This window comes from Pelmatolapia mariae, linkage group LG6 (assembly GCF_036321145.2).
Source record: "Pelmatolapia mariae isolate MD_Pm_ZW linkage group LG6, Pm_UMD_F_2, whole genome shotgun sequence".
Taxonomy (NCBI): Eukaryota; Metazoa; Chordata; class Actinopteri; order Cichliformes; family Cichlidae; genus Pelmatolapia; species Pelmatolapia mariae.
In genome coordinates this window covers 5,174,933-5,188,662 of record NC_086232.1, presented here as the reverse complement: position 1 = coordinate 5,188,662, position 13,730 = coordinate 5,174,933, and the positions used below count along the sequence as shown (strand labels likewise).

General features: G+C 37.6%; 1 protein-coding gene across 1 annotated transcript; it reads left to right on the top strand.

The window, feature by feature from the left end:
- The first annotated feature begins 2,903 nt into the window (after positions 1–2,903).
- LOC134628399 (equilibrative nucleoside transporter 2-like) lies at positions 2,904–13,596 on the top strand. The gene is made up of 13 exons (XM_063475063.1): positions 2,904–2,991; positions 5,245–5,296; positions 5,407–5,488; positions 5,982–6,118; positions 7,104–7,243; positions 7,485–7,619; positions 7,761–7,858; positions 8,025–8,094; positions 8,230–8,321; positions 8,697–8,802; positions 9,020–9,105; positions 9,749–9,945; positions 12,955–13,596. The coding sequence occupies exons 2-13, from the start codon at positions 5,265–5,267 to the stop codon at positions 13,064–13,066; spliced, it is 1,287 nt and encodes a 428-aa protein (XP_063331133.1). The 5' UTR covers positions 2,904–2,991; positions 5,245–5,264; the 3' UTR covers positions 13,067–13,596.
- Positions 13,597–13,730: the final 134 nt, after the last annotated feature.

Here is a 13,730-nt window from a genome sequence, read left to right as displayed (position 1 = left end):
CACCAGTAACACTTGTTTTATTATGAAAATACAAAGCCTGTACTTCCAGTTTTCTCTGTGGTCTGCGTGTGTAGCCGTGCACAAACAACTATGATTTTAGGTTTATGACTTGCTCCAGCTGTTACCCCAATAAGAGATCCTCTCTAATTAGTCAAATGTTTCCTCACATTAGGTCATTCAGCTAAATTCAAATCAAAATCGGAATCAGAATCTGAATACTTATTAATCCTGAGGGCAATGGTTTGGTAACAATCAATTAAAATATATATGAAAGACAGGAAATGTAACTGTAAATGTAAGAAGAATGTAAACCACACAGCACAGATGACAGCACACAAGCATAAAACATCCTGCGCATGAAATAATATATTTAAAGCCAAGAAGTCGGTAGTGAGCAAAATACGTGTCAAGTACATTCCAGGGTCCTTAATCGCCGGAAATGAGTAAGCTGGGATAATATGTATTGAAAATGTTAATAATGTCTGTTTAAACGCCGACGTGTCAGTTATGCGTTTTGGTACCTTAGGCTGCTGCGTAGGCTTTTGGAAGACAGGAGTCTTCCAATAAACCAACTGGTTTATTTTGATTAACCGTCCCCAAAGATGTAGAGTTCCTACAAGCTTCATCCTGTTGCTAAATTTACTTTAAAAAGTTAGCTTGGTAGTTGTTGTTTGTTTTGGGGTTTTTTGTTTGTTTGTTTGTTTGTTTGTTTTTTAATGTAAATAGTTTTGATTTTTTATTAGTATTTTTTTCCAGTCATGTCACAACACAATTTAAATCAGATATTATACCTAAAACATCGACCCGTCTATTTTCTTATACCAGTTTGAGGCAGGTTAACACATAGAGACAGACAACAGATAAAAATAACAAGTGCTGGATAAACAGAACAGCTGTAACAAGGCTCTTGCCTAAAAGCGTTATGTCTGGTTAAGGTAAAACGCTGTGCTGTGCTTGTAATGAATGAAGAGCACTGTCCAACTTTGAAGTGATCTTAGTTCCTGGAAAATGAGTCATGTTCCTTTACTGAGAGTATTAAATCTGATTTTTACAGCCGATTTTGTATTTAGGATCCCAAGGTGGAAAACGTTTCCTAAACAACAGGAACAATAGTATACACTAATAGTCATGTCAGACATTACTAACTGCAGTGTGCCTAATTACTCACTGTGTAGACTAAACACTGAATTGCAGGAGACTGAATTCAATGTTTCTTATATGCAGGAAAATTAAACTCTGATGTCACAGTTCAACCTGTCAAGGTCTAAATCATCTGATTGAAGACAAGGCTGATAATCTTCAGATATGAATTTTATATGCTATAAATTTTTTATAGCATATATAGCTATATGCTCAAGTCAACCCTGCAACACGAAGCGCATGTGGCACGGCATCCATGCCATCACTAACTACAGGAAAACGACACCTGCCTGCCATTGTGACGCCTCCCTACCAGATGCACTGAACAACTTCTGCATGGTTTGGCGCTCAGAATGATGTGTTGGTGAGGAAGTCGAACCCCACTCCTAGACTTTCTGACGGAGAGACCTCAGGCAGTCCGGATCGGTAACAGCATCTCAACACCACTACACTGAGTACTGGAGCCCCTCAGGGCTGTGTGCAGCTTTGATCTTTACTTTCGTCTTCTTCTGCTTTTTCCAATTCTATTTAAACAACTGACAGACAATTGTAAAAACATTTTTATTTCTTTTGTTCTTTTTAAGCATCCTTTAAGAACATTGTGGTGCTGTGAAAATCACATAAGGATAGCATGACTGATGTTTTCTTTGATTACACAAACCTCATGCGGGAGTAGTAAATGAATAATAGCTATTGCTTTTTAAATAACTGGATACCAATGACTTTAGCTTATTATATAATATTATACTACAGCATATTTCTAACCAACTCAAGTGTGTGGTTCAATTTCTCTTGACAGCACTTTCTTTAAAAAATATAACACATTTTGGGATGAACTTGAAAGAAAGGCACCATGGCATCATCTGGCAGCAGATTTTTATCAAGAATGTCTTGGTATGTTTTTCCATTCATCCTTTAATTATTTGAAGTGTGGCAGTACTGCTGCTGAAATACTGAAAAACAGACACCATCATGTTCCCACCTCCAAAATTCACTGTTCATGCAGACTGAGCAACTTTCTGCTGGCTGGTTTAACTGTCTGGATTTTTTTTTTTAAATCATAGAAGCTGTGCGATACTGTACAGCAGATTAATGGGACAGCACTGCAGATGCTTTAAAACCTGCCATAGAATCCTCTGGTTCTTCAACATTAAAGTAATCCAGTGACAGTTATGTGTATTTCCACTGCTGCACACCAAGCAATAACTGTTGATAGTTAATTTTGCAAACTTTATTTTTCAAATTGTAAACAAGAACGGTTTAAAACAGCGCTTCATAGCTGCATAAGAGTAACTCAGATTAACCAAGTAACCTAAAGTGTCCATCAAAGTAAGCAATCATATAAGGACCCCGTCCTACTTTGGGCTCCGCCTCCACATAACTTCATACGCGCGCGGGTTATTGAATTTACGCGCGAGGAATTTAATTCCGCCAGTGAAATGAAATTATTTGCTCAGATTATTATTATTATTATTATTATTATTATTTGCTCGTGCATTTGTTGTAACATAAATGTCATTCCATATTTTTCTCTTCTGGTTTCTCACCAATCTAAGGGGCTCATCATCTCTGCCAAGTTCTAGTTAAAAGAAGAAGAACTTAATTTGAATGCTTACAATCCTTAGAGTAATTAACACAATCCTTGAGTGGGTTGGAAGCGGGGGAAGCACTCGAACTAATTCGAAGTTTCAAGTCATAATGCGACAATACTCAGTTCCGACACATCATGTTTCCGCATTTCCTTGTTCTAACGCTTTTGGCGGCACATGTTTTCCCCACAACCAGCTTCTTGACCGCGTTTTCATTCATTCATCCAGGGATACCCAGAAGAAGACGTTTTTCGACTGGCAGGTCAGCTCCGACTCGAGTGCTTTGTTTTTATTAGCTTGCTTCAACACAGCGTTTGGCTTTTGGATGTCAATTGTCGGTTTGGTTTATATCGCCTTAAGAATCGGAACACGTGTACTTGTTACTACTTAATGTATCAGTTACTCGTCGTTTAACTTGCTGGGTAAATTTAAATTCATCAAAACAATTAAAGTTGGGGTTAATTAAACTCAAACGCAGCTTCCGTCGCTAGAATAACGAGACACATATATATTTATTCAAAGTTAATATCACTTTAATGTTCCATCCTCTGAAGTTTCACGGTTTTAGTCTTTAGTCAGGCAGTTGATACCGATATTAAAAAACAGTAATATGCTTTAATTCGTTGAACATGTATTATGTTCCTTGCAGTAGATTAAGAAATAAAGTAGAATAACGTGATAAGACAACATGTGGGGATGTGACGTTAATGCATATTAATGATGCAAGTCGATGACTCACAGCCAGTCTTAGATGGTAGAGTACAAACCCTGCGGCATGGGGTGGCATGTGCCACCCTAAAATGATGTCTTGCCACCCTAGTTTTGCATATGATAGTGTTGTTTATTAAAATAAGAAAGCATTAACACCTTTACAGTTAACACTAAATATAAATTCTAAAACTGAACTTATTGCATAGCGTTATCCCCCACCCCTCCATCACTAACACATGGTTCAGCCCATTGACTGTAGTTCAGCCCCGATAGCGCGGACAGGTGTTGTGCCAAAAAGTGTTCGCCTGCCAAAAACTGATTTCCAATGTTTCCGTGTGTTTTTTATGTGTAATATCTTTACGTATGTTGGTAAATAGACTTCGGTGAACAAGGTTTACAACAGGGTTATATATAAAATGTATAAATTACCTGTTTTTCAAGTATTCTTATAACTCTGTGTTATTGTACTTACATTATAACCAATCCGGTCCTTTTTGTCCACTTAAAATATGTTTACAGAACTATTGTTATATTTGTTCCTGTCCTCTTGGCCAGATTACTCTTAAAAAATATATTTTAATGTCAACAAGATTTTTTTTAACTGGATAAATAAAGGATATATAAAAGTCACTGCCAAAAACTGATTGGCTTTTCTTGTTACAGGGATGTTGTTTGTGGCCCATGATTACTTGATGTCATTCATGAGGGTTAATTTTGACATATGTTTTACATATTATAGACCAACAACTTATTTATAGCATTTTAAATATGAGCAATCCGTTTTGGCAAATACAGGAAATCAGTTTTTGGCAGGCGATCACTTTTTGGCACAACTCTTGTTTTCAGTAGCAACCCATGCCTATGATTGTGCCAGAGCACATTTTGAGTCAACACCATGGGCATTTCAGATTTCACACAGGTGGTTGGTTGCTACACTCTGGAAATGGAATGAAGGTGAGTATTATTAGCCTTCTGTGTCCACGGACACCTCCAAATCACATGACTGATTTAAGCTGAAATAGCAACAAGCTGCAGCCACGCTGAGTTTATATTTCAGCTTGTGTTGAAAGTTTGGACTTCAAAGTATACACTGGTTTTTACATTTTACAAAATCCAGAGTTATGATAATATATATATATATATAAGTGTGCTTTTTTCTAAATACTAGAAAGAAGTAACGAAAGAAGATATAAAAAGCATTTTTTAAGGACAGTGCGAAAACAGTAAAGACAGAAAAAAGCCACCTCTTTCCTGTTGGTGGAAAAATGTACCATGCCGATCAATAAAAAAAATGTCAATACGTGGGATTTGGTTGTTTAAGAAGAGGGGAAGGTTTTGGTAGTGACGGCAGCAAAGAGAGAGAGTTTTGAAATATCAGAGATTTGTGGCGTTTAGCATTGGTGTGTTGTGTTGTTCTTGTTTTGTTTTGTGTGTCAGTGAGGGTACTAATGAATGTCAGAAAGGCAGATTGCAATGTAAACACTGTCTCCAGGTAGAAAACCGGAGGAGTGATACACCTCCTGTTGTCAGACCTGCAGGGTTTATCCCTGTGGTGTTCTCCTCTGTCTTGTGGCAGACAAACAAATTTTTACAGTCACAAATAATTTGTGGGGCAACTTATTGTGACACCTGACCGTTCTCTAATTTTAGTTATACTAGTATTTTTAAATGGTTGTACAAAAAAAAAACAAGAACAAAAAAAAGTTTCTGTTCCTGCAATCAACGGAGCATGTACTCAGTCAGTACATGTGATGGAAACACATAATTTTAATTATTATTAAGGGTCTTCTATTGACATCCGCAGAGACGTGACAAACTATCAGGATGTCGAATGAAAAGAGTGCACCTGTTGACCGGTGAGTCTGATTTCTAGAGATATACACACATCTAAAAGAATCCTCCTTTACATTGGAGGATTCTTTTACACTGGTTGGCACTTCTTCTCACTTGTATTTTGTTTTCACAGTGGACAGGCTGTGGCCCTGATTATCTTTGTGCTCGGTCTAGGAACTCTGCTGCCCTGGAACTTTTTCATCACAGCATCTAAGGTTTCATGTTCACGTCATTTTTTCCACATTTTTAGCAGCAGATTCTTTATTCTAAATTGAGACCATCATGACTATCGTCTATTTAACATGTTAGCATTGTTAAATTTGAAAATGAATTGTGTATGTAGGCAGGTAAGTTTCCGCATAATGTTTTGTTACAAGATTAGCTACTATTGGTTTATAATAGATTTTTTTTATTTATAGATGATGTTTCAATGTATACATTTTAATTAAATGATTTTATTATTAAAATAATGAAGTAATGATGATTTTAATTATAAACTGCTTGTATTTTATTCTTATTTATGATTTTCATGATACACTACTGAGAAGATAAATGAAGAAAATAAGTAAAAAAAAAAACATGTCTGCGATTTTGCACAGGGATTCAAATCATTCTTGTTCTTTCTGTGTTTATGCTGTTACTTGAATCTCATAGCATGTACAGTATGTCCTTTTATAGTAAATTGCTTTTTCTATCTTCCTCTTTAAGTATTTCAATGAACGTCTCAACTCAACTGGCACATCAGGCACTTCTTCCAAAGACTATAGCTATGACAGCTGGATGGCTTTGCTTTCCCAACTGCCACTGCTGCTGTTTACCCTTCTCAACTCTTTCCTGTATCAGCGGTGAGTGTTAAGAGCACTAAAACTGCTTGAATGGCTCTTCTAGATTAAGTTTGAGTCACAAGAACAAGACCTTTAAAGTTTTTAAATCTCTAGGACGCCAAAATTCCATTGTCCGCAGTTCCACTACTTTACTGACACTTTGGCTTCAGGTATCTTCTGATACCGAAGTGAAATAAATAAGCTGTAGTTATTACTATGAAGAAGAGGCCATGTATCACTCTTTATGTGTAAGACAACATCATAACCATAATACAAAGATGCAATCTACTTTCCTAACTTTGTAAAAGGATAAAGATAACAAATAAATAGATCCAGAAACATAAATTTACTAAAATGTTATGAGTGACCCTAGTTTCTCATGCAATGACAATATAACATGTTCATTTTAATAAATGCTTTCCAGCAAGTATTACACTGACTATAACTACAGTGAAATCCAAGACACAGTGAGGGCAAGAGGGAAAGCATTTTGGTCGTCAGAGCTTTTCAGATTTCACAGTGGACTATTACAAACATAGAATAGATGCTGTTGGCTTAGACAGCCGCAAAGTCTTCCAGACTTGACCCTTGACCCTCCCTCCATGATGTTAGCGTTCTAGGTGCGCTGTTGCAGATGGGTGGGATAGTAACAACAAAGAATTTACATTCATTGAGTTTTTGAATTAGAGTTAATTATATGATTAATGTATTTATTTGTATTTTTTTGCTTTAAGCAGTAGCAGTAGTAGTAATGTTAATGTTTTTTTCTTTAAACTGACTGAATGAACGAGCACATTTGCTCCAAATCTCTGTAAAGTTGTTAGGAATTACTGCAATAGTCTGTAAGCATATCTGGCTGGTACTGACAGAAATATGATGTCAATGTTAATAAAAGTTGAACCAAGCTGTCCTTAGTGGACAGGACAGGACCAGGTTTACCTGAAAACTAAAGAGTCTGATTATCTGCGCTGTTATCTGATGGTAATGAAGACATGTCTCTGTGCAGTGTGAGGGAGCGTGTTCGTGTGCCCTTCAGCCTGGTCGGCATCTTCCTCCTTTTCTCTCTCACTGCTGCTTTGGTCAAGGTCCCCATGGAGCCGGACAACTTCTTTGCCATTACTATGGCAACCATCTGGTTCATTAACAGTAGGTTCACTCAAATGATCACATAATTGCACTAACATTTTTTATAACTACAGATGAACTATGTAGCAGCTGTAAAATGTTTGTATCAGATCCCTAAATGTTACATTTGGCACTGGCAAATCACAACGTAGTTCAAACATTAAATTGTAAATACTTTTCAGGCTTATTGTCTTTATCAAAAATGTGACAAGAATTATAGTCCTAATCATAATGTAACTAATGTAACTTTGTGTGAGTGCAGTGTGCGGAGCAGTGCTGCAGGGCAGTCTCTTCGGTATGGTGGGCCTCTTTCCTTCTCGTTACAGCACTCTGTTCATGAGTGGTCAGGGCCTCGCTGGGATCTTTGCCGCCTTAGCCATGCTCTTCTCTATTTTAGGCAAGTATTGATCCTCCTCACAGGCAAAATGTATTTATTTTTTTATTTCATCGTTAGTTATCTAAATATACCAGTATCACACTGTAAAAAAATGTAAAATTATTGGAGTTTGGAGGTGTAAATGAAGCTGTTTGCCTGCAGGTAAATCAGATCAAAGCTCGGCTGCACTGGGATACTTCATAACACCCTGTGTGGCTACTCTGGGGACTCTGGTATGCTACCTGCTGCTGCCACGCCTGGTATGGAGACACCACATAAAATCACTATCACAAAAGGACATGAAAATGACTGTTTTGAACTGAACTGAAAAATCTCTGTCATATATTAACTAAAAAAATTAATTGAATCATGTCAGTGGAAGAAAAGCCACATTACAGTCTTCTGAAAATGTTGACTCCTCTGCAGAAGTTTGCTGATTTCTATCTGAACAGACATCAGCCTGATAAAGTGGAGGAGGTCTTCCTTGAGAGCACAGGTTGGTTCTTATTGAGTATAATGAATAAAAATATGATTTTTTTTCAGCGTTATGTTAGATAGCTGTCATGTTAGCCGAGCTACGTTCAGTGTTAATGAGGCTTACAACTGATTCTTTTGATTTTTCCTTTCAAAGAAAAAAATAAAAAGGACCTGGAGGCAAACGGAAAGCTCAGTAAGCAAGAGGAGAATCAGGAGCGTTCCTCAGTCCTGGCTGTCTTTAAGAAGGTAAACGTTAGCTTGGGTGTCCATTTTTTAAACTTCTTCTGCTAGCATTGACTAAACCCCTCAAACCTCCTCTGTTGATCACAATAACATGTTTTAAACTGTTTAGACTTTTGCCTACATAGAGACATACTGGTCCGTGGCTCTATATCTAACAACCCAAAATTTTTATGATGGCGCATTCTAATGTAATAGTGGAAACTGGCTCTCAGAGGTTGTACAAAGTCTTCTATCAAAGAGCTGATAAACTTTTGCTAACCTCAGATGAAAAATGTTCCTCGTGTATTCCTGGAGCTTATCTTCACACGCTAGGCTCTTGGTCTTTCCCAAATGCCTCCTTACTGGAATCACTGACTAACACCTTCCTGTGTTTCTCAGATCTGGCTGATGGCTCTGTGCGTGACGTGTGTCTTTGCTGTTACCCTGTCGGTGTTTCCTGTCATCACAGTGCGAGTAAGGACTGTCTACGACAATGCTGAATGGGGTAAGACATCATTACAGCATTACTGCAGACTACAGAAGCATCTGGTTGGCCATATGACTCCAGAGCAGGTTATGTGTTCAGCACAAGTTTCTGTAATGGTCTAACCAAGTTAAAGAGAAAGAGAAACCCTCAGGCCATTGAAAACCTTCTGCAAAAATTCCTCACTCACCCATGAATTCTTCCTTATAGTCCACCCTCTGCTTTCTCTTCCTAACAGGCAATGTGTTCACCTGTGTCTGCTGTTTCATTGTTTTCAATGTCATGGACTTGGCCGGTCGCACAACCCCATATATCATCCAGTGGGTGAGTCTGCAGCCTGCCTTCTTCAAACATTTTTGTTTCTAAGATAGAAATCAACAAACCAATGGAACATTGTTTCGAGAGGACTGGAGGTGTTTTTTTCCACTTCAAAGAATTCCTGTGGAAAACGGCCTTTACTGAAGGATTTCAATAAATACCATTTTGATTATGAAAACAATAAAAAAAATGTTTTAGTATTGGAATTTTTACAGTCTCCATAGTCTAAATATATTATTTAAATAGTTTGATAGCATCGTTATTACATCATAAAATATCTAAAAAGCTTCTAGTTATTTACAGTTACATGTGTCCACATTATAGACAATATAAGCATGGTTATTTTGTTGCATGGTTATCTGTTATTGTGATGTGAAACAATAACAGACAAAATCCACAAACTTTATAGTTTAAAGTCCAGACTTTTGACACAAGTTGAAACTGAGACTCAGTGAGGCTGCATCTTGCTGCTAGATCATCTTAAATCAGTCATGTGATTTGGAAATGCAGGTGTGTCTACTGACTCCAGAGGACTGATAGCTGAAATCCACACAGTACTCATTGAGTCATTATGTTATACTTAATCTGACTTTGAAGTTGCGATGTTACAGTTTACTTCAGTGACCGATTTCTGTATGTTTTTGTGCAGCCGTCGAAGGAGAGTCGTTGGTTTCCTGCCGTCGTGTTTTTTCGCCTGGTCTTCATCCCTCTGGTCATGTTATGTAATGTCCAGGACTCTAAACTCACCGCCGTCTTCCGCCACGACTGCGCCTTTGTCGTCATCATGGCTCTGTTCGCCTTCTCGAATGGATACCTGGCAAGCCTCTGCATGGCCTACGCTCCACAGTGAGTCCTCAACAGACCCCAATTTTTAAAAAATCCCTCTATAGGATATAAACTGCTCTTTAATGATGCGACTCAGTGTGCTAACACGTGAAAACTTCCACAACTTGATTACAATGAGGCAGATGTGATGGAGCTTGAAGCACAAGATAAATCAATACTTGACTGATCCCACGAGGAACATGATTGTGTTACAGCAGCAGGATAAGGTCAAAGTGCCACGGGTGCATAGTGAGGGACGTCTACTGTGTGAGAGTGAGAAGAAAATCTCTCTATAAAACAGTAATCTAAAATAAAAAATAAGAATGAGAAAATTTCCATTGGAGTTTTATTTGATTTGTTTGAATATTTAAATTAAATTAACTGTTTGTACCTGAAAGTAGGTGAAAACTGAATCCTTGCTTCACTTTAACAAACTCAAGAATTACAGACACAAGAAGCCAGTCACAGCTCTGAGTCCCCACATGTTGGGCACATGAGCTACACATAAAATGTAACATAGGATTTATTTCAGCCGAAATAAAGAAATAAATCTGCCAAAGGTGCAGACCACCTGTTTTATATGGCACCTTATATGTATGTTACCACTGACTGAGAACACTACACCCACTGACACATGCACACCATTCCTGTGTTTCTTGTGAAACATGTCATTCAAGTCACAAACTTCAGTGGAACAAAACAAAGACATTCAGCACAATTTTCTGGCTGAACAAAACCCAAGAAGAAGAAGAATGTCTTGTGGCACCTAGTGGCTGGATGGTGCAACTGAAAAATCTTTTGGTGTGAATTTTGAACAGGGTCAGGGGCAAAGTTCCCTCTAAGCTGCGCACGTGCGCAATTGCGCACTGCGGACAAGGTCTCTGCGCACAGAAAATCTGCGTTGTGCACAAAAAAAGAAAAAAATCTAACCTGAATTGAAATTAAAATTAAAACTTTAACAATTCTGTTTTGCAGTGTTAGTCAGTAAGTGACTGGCTGCTCCCGTATGGTAAATGGTAAATGGCCTGTATTTGTATAATGCTTTACTTAGTCCCTAAGGACCCCAAAGCGCTTTACACTACATTCAGTCATCCACCTATTCACACACACATTCACACACTGGTGATGCCAGCTACATTGTAGCCACAGCTGCCCTGGGGCGCACTGACAGAGTATGGGATTAGAACGATGCCACCTTATCCCATAGTCCAGCCAATAATGCGATTCACATTCGTATATACGCAGCTAATCAACGTCGTTGACAGGCTATGACAGCGTCCTTATGTGCCGACACCGGTGTTTTAGCTAGCAAAGCGGCGTGGCTGATGTGGAGTGAAGCCACGTTAATGACAACGTGTACAACCATTGGAGATGGGAGCAGGACAGATGGAACAATTGATGGAAAAAGTGTGGACTTTATACCAGTTTTTAAATTGTGTTGATAGGCCACGTAAAACCAGAGTTATGATAAAAATATCTGCAATGTTTGGTTTTCTTCCTGAATACTGTCGTTGTTTATATTTACTGCGGGAAGAAACGGTAAAAACTGCGTTTTAAAAGGAAAACACTTGAAAGCACTCTCCGCCTGTGAGCAAAACCAAAACCAAAAAAACCCCATCCTTTCCTATTGGTCGAAAAAAGTACCGTGTCAACCAATCAAAAAATGATATGGCAACATGGCATTTAGTTGTTTAGGAAGGGGGAAGTTTTAGGGGTGACGGCGGTGTATTGAGATGTGAGAGATTTGCGACGTTTAGCGCAAATCTTGTGTAGTTAGTGTGTAGTGTAGTCAATAGTTTTGTTGTGTGTGTCAGAACAATGAGACGACTGCTGAATGTCACAGGTGTTACAGGAGTGATACATCTCCTGTTGTCAGGCCTGCAGGTATCAGGCTGTTGTTCTCCTTTATCTCATAGTGGACACAAATGATTTTTTGGAGTGGCACAAATAATTTGTGTGGCATCAAATTTGATGCAGAACAGCTGATTGTTCTGTAAATAGTTTGAAATGTTTATTTAAAAAAATGCCTTGGCTGCATTTTTAGGTAAACAGCTGCAAAAAACTTTGTTGTTTGCATAACTCAGTTACTTTTTTGAAGAAGTAACTATATAATTAATTGCCCAACATTGGTCATTATTTACTGTATTTTGCAGACAGAGTTACAGGACTCTCTCCCAGACCACAGACTCATACTCATAATACAAGTCAGAGCTTTATAAAAAAAGAAAGAAAGAAAGTTGTGTTTTCAAAATTGGAGTTCAAGTTATTTTTACTTCCAATAGTGTTAACATACTACACAGGTCATGAACAAGATTTTTTTTAATTTTCATTGTAAGTGGGCTAAAGCACTTAATTAAAAGTAGTCTAATATAAATGTAAATGCTGTAATTTGATTATTTTAATAAACCATGTAACTTGGATGGAATCGACGCCGGCGTGACCACAGTGTACATGTCTACTGTTGCTCACAGTGGTCCAAGGGACCGCTCGGGGACTTTGTGTGTTTGCTCAAACACATGAAAAATTAGAGGGAACATTGGTCAGGGGTCCCTGAAATCCTCCACCAGCCCTACTGCAGAACAAAAAGCAAACTAGGATGCATTTATAGGAAGTAAAATAGGTACTTTAACTAATAACTGAAAAATAACAAACTGCTGCACAATAATTGAGAGAAAAACATCCCAAATGACAAAAAACTTTCGACAATGAATACAACAAAAACAGACTAAACACAGGGAAAAAAGGAGACTAACACTGAACTTGATCAGGCATTAACAAGAGAGGGAAGAGAAAGGCAACGGGGGGAAACAGAAAGCCACGCGAGGTTTTAAACCTTCAAAATAAAACAGGAAGTAAACCAAAGTAATACAGGCAACATGAAGACGCAAGCACTTCACTTGTACTGATGGTTTGTGAAAAACTTTCATGTGTATTTGTTGAAGAATAAATGAAAAAGATGAACTGACTTGTCTGTGTGTTGTGTTCACTGTACTGGATAGTGTTGTAACTGTGTGTTTTCGTCTCCTTCAGGTTGGTGCGGTGTAAGGATTGCGAGACAGCTGGCTCTTTGATGACCTTCTTCTTGGTCCTGGGTCTGGCTGTGGGAGCATCGCTCTCATTCCCACTAGGAAAACTGGTTTAGAAGGTAGTAGGAAAACTGTATATCTGACATTTGATGACATATTGTTATGAAAAGTGTAAAAGCACTTGAAGCTTATCCTGTTCTTAGTTATACGTTATATCTTTTATGAGACATAACGACAACTCTATATAAAGTACTGAGCTGTCCATTTGTTACACTGGCATTTTAAAGTAAGTCATGCAGAATTTCTAAATGAATGTTTTACTCTTTGTAAGACAGAGTAAGTATTTCAGTCTCAGGTAGGTGCTAGCATTATTTTACGTGATTTGTGTCACGTTGAATACTTCATTGGAAAGGGCAATTAATTTGAGAGACATTGATCAATGCAGCTAAAATAAATCATTTCTCCCTTGTTGTTTTTTAAAATATAAATTAATAGGACCTTTTATATCTTTGCTTTACACGACTGTATTTATCTCTCAGTTATCTGAATTTTTGCTGGTTTTGAGTGTTTTTTAAAAATATTAATGTTTTTTACCTGAAGACAGTTTAAAAAAATACTTAAATTAAATTAACTATAAACTTTTTCACTGCTTATTTGTTTTTGTAATTTTTATACGTTGCAATAAATGTTTTTTTTTTATGTATATTCAAACTTTTAATAAAGGCTTGTTCAAAATGGCATCCCATTCTTGCTTTATGTCACAGTTTTTACAAATTGATA

What these genes read in the sequence shown, in the direction of transcription:
- LOC134628399 (XM_063475063.1), top strand. Translation starts at nt 5,265, where the DNA reads ATGTCGAATGAAAAGAGTGCACCTGTTGACCG. An exon ending in TTTTCATCACAGCATCTAAG is followed by an intron (nt 5,489 to 5,981) that starts GTTTCATGTTCA and finishes TTCCTCTTTAAG; the next exon opens with TATTTCAATGAACGTCTCAA. An exon ending in TGCATGGCCTACGCTCCACA is followed by an intron (nt 9,946 to 12,954) that starts GTGAGTCCTCAA and finishes CGTCTCCTTCAG; the next exon opens with GTTGGTGCGGTGTAAGGATT.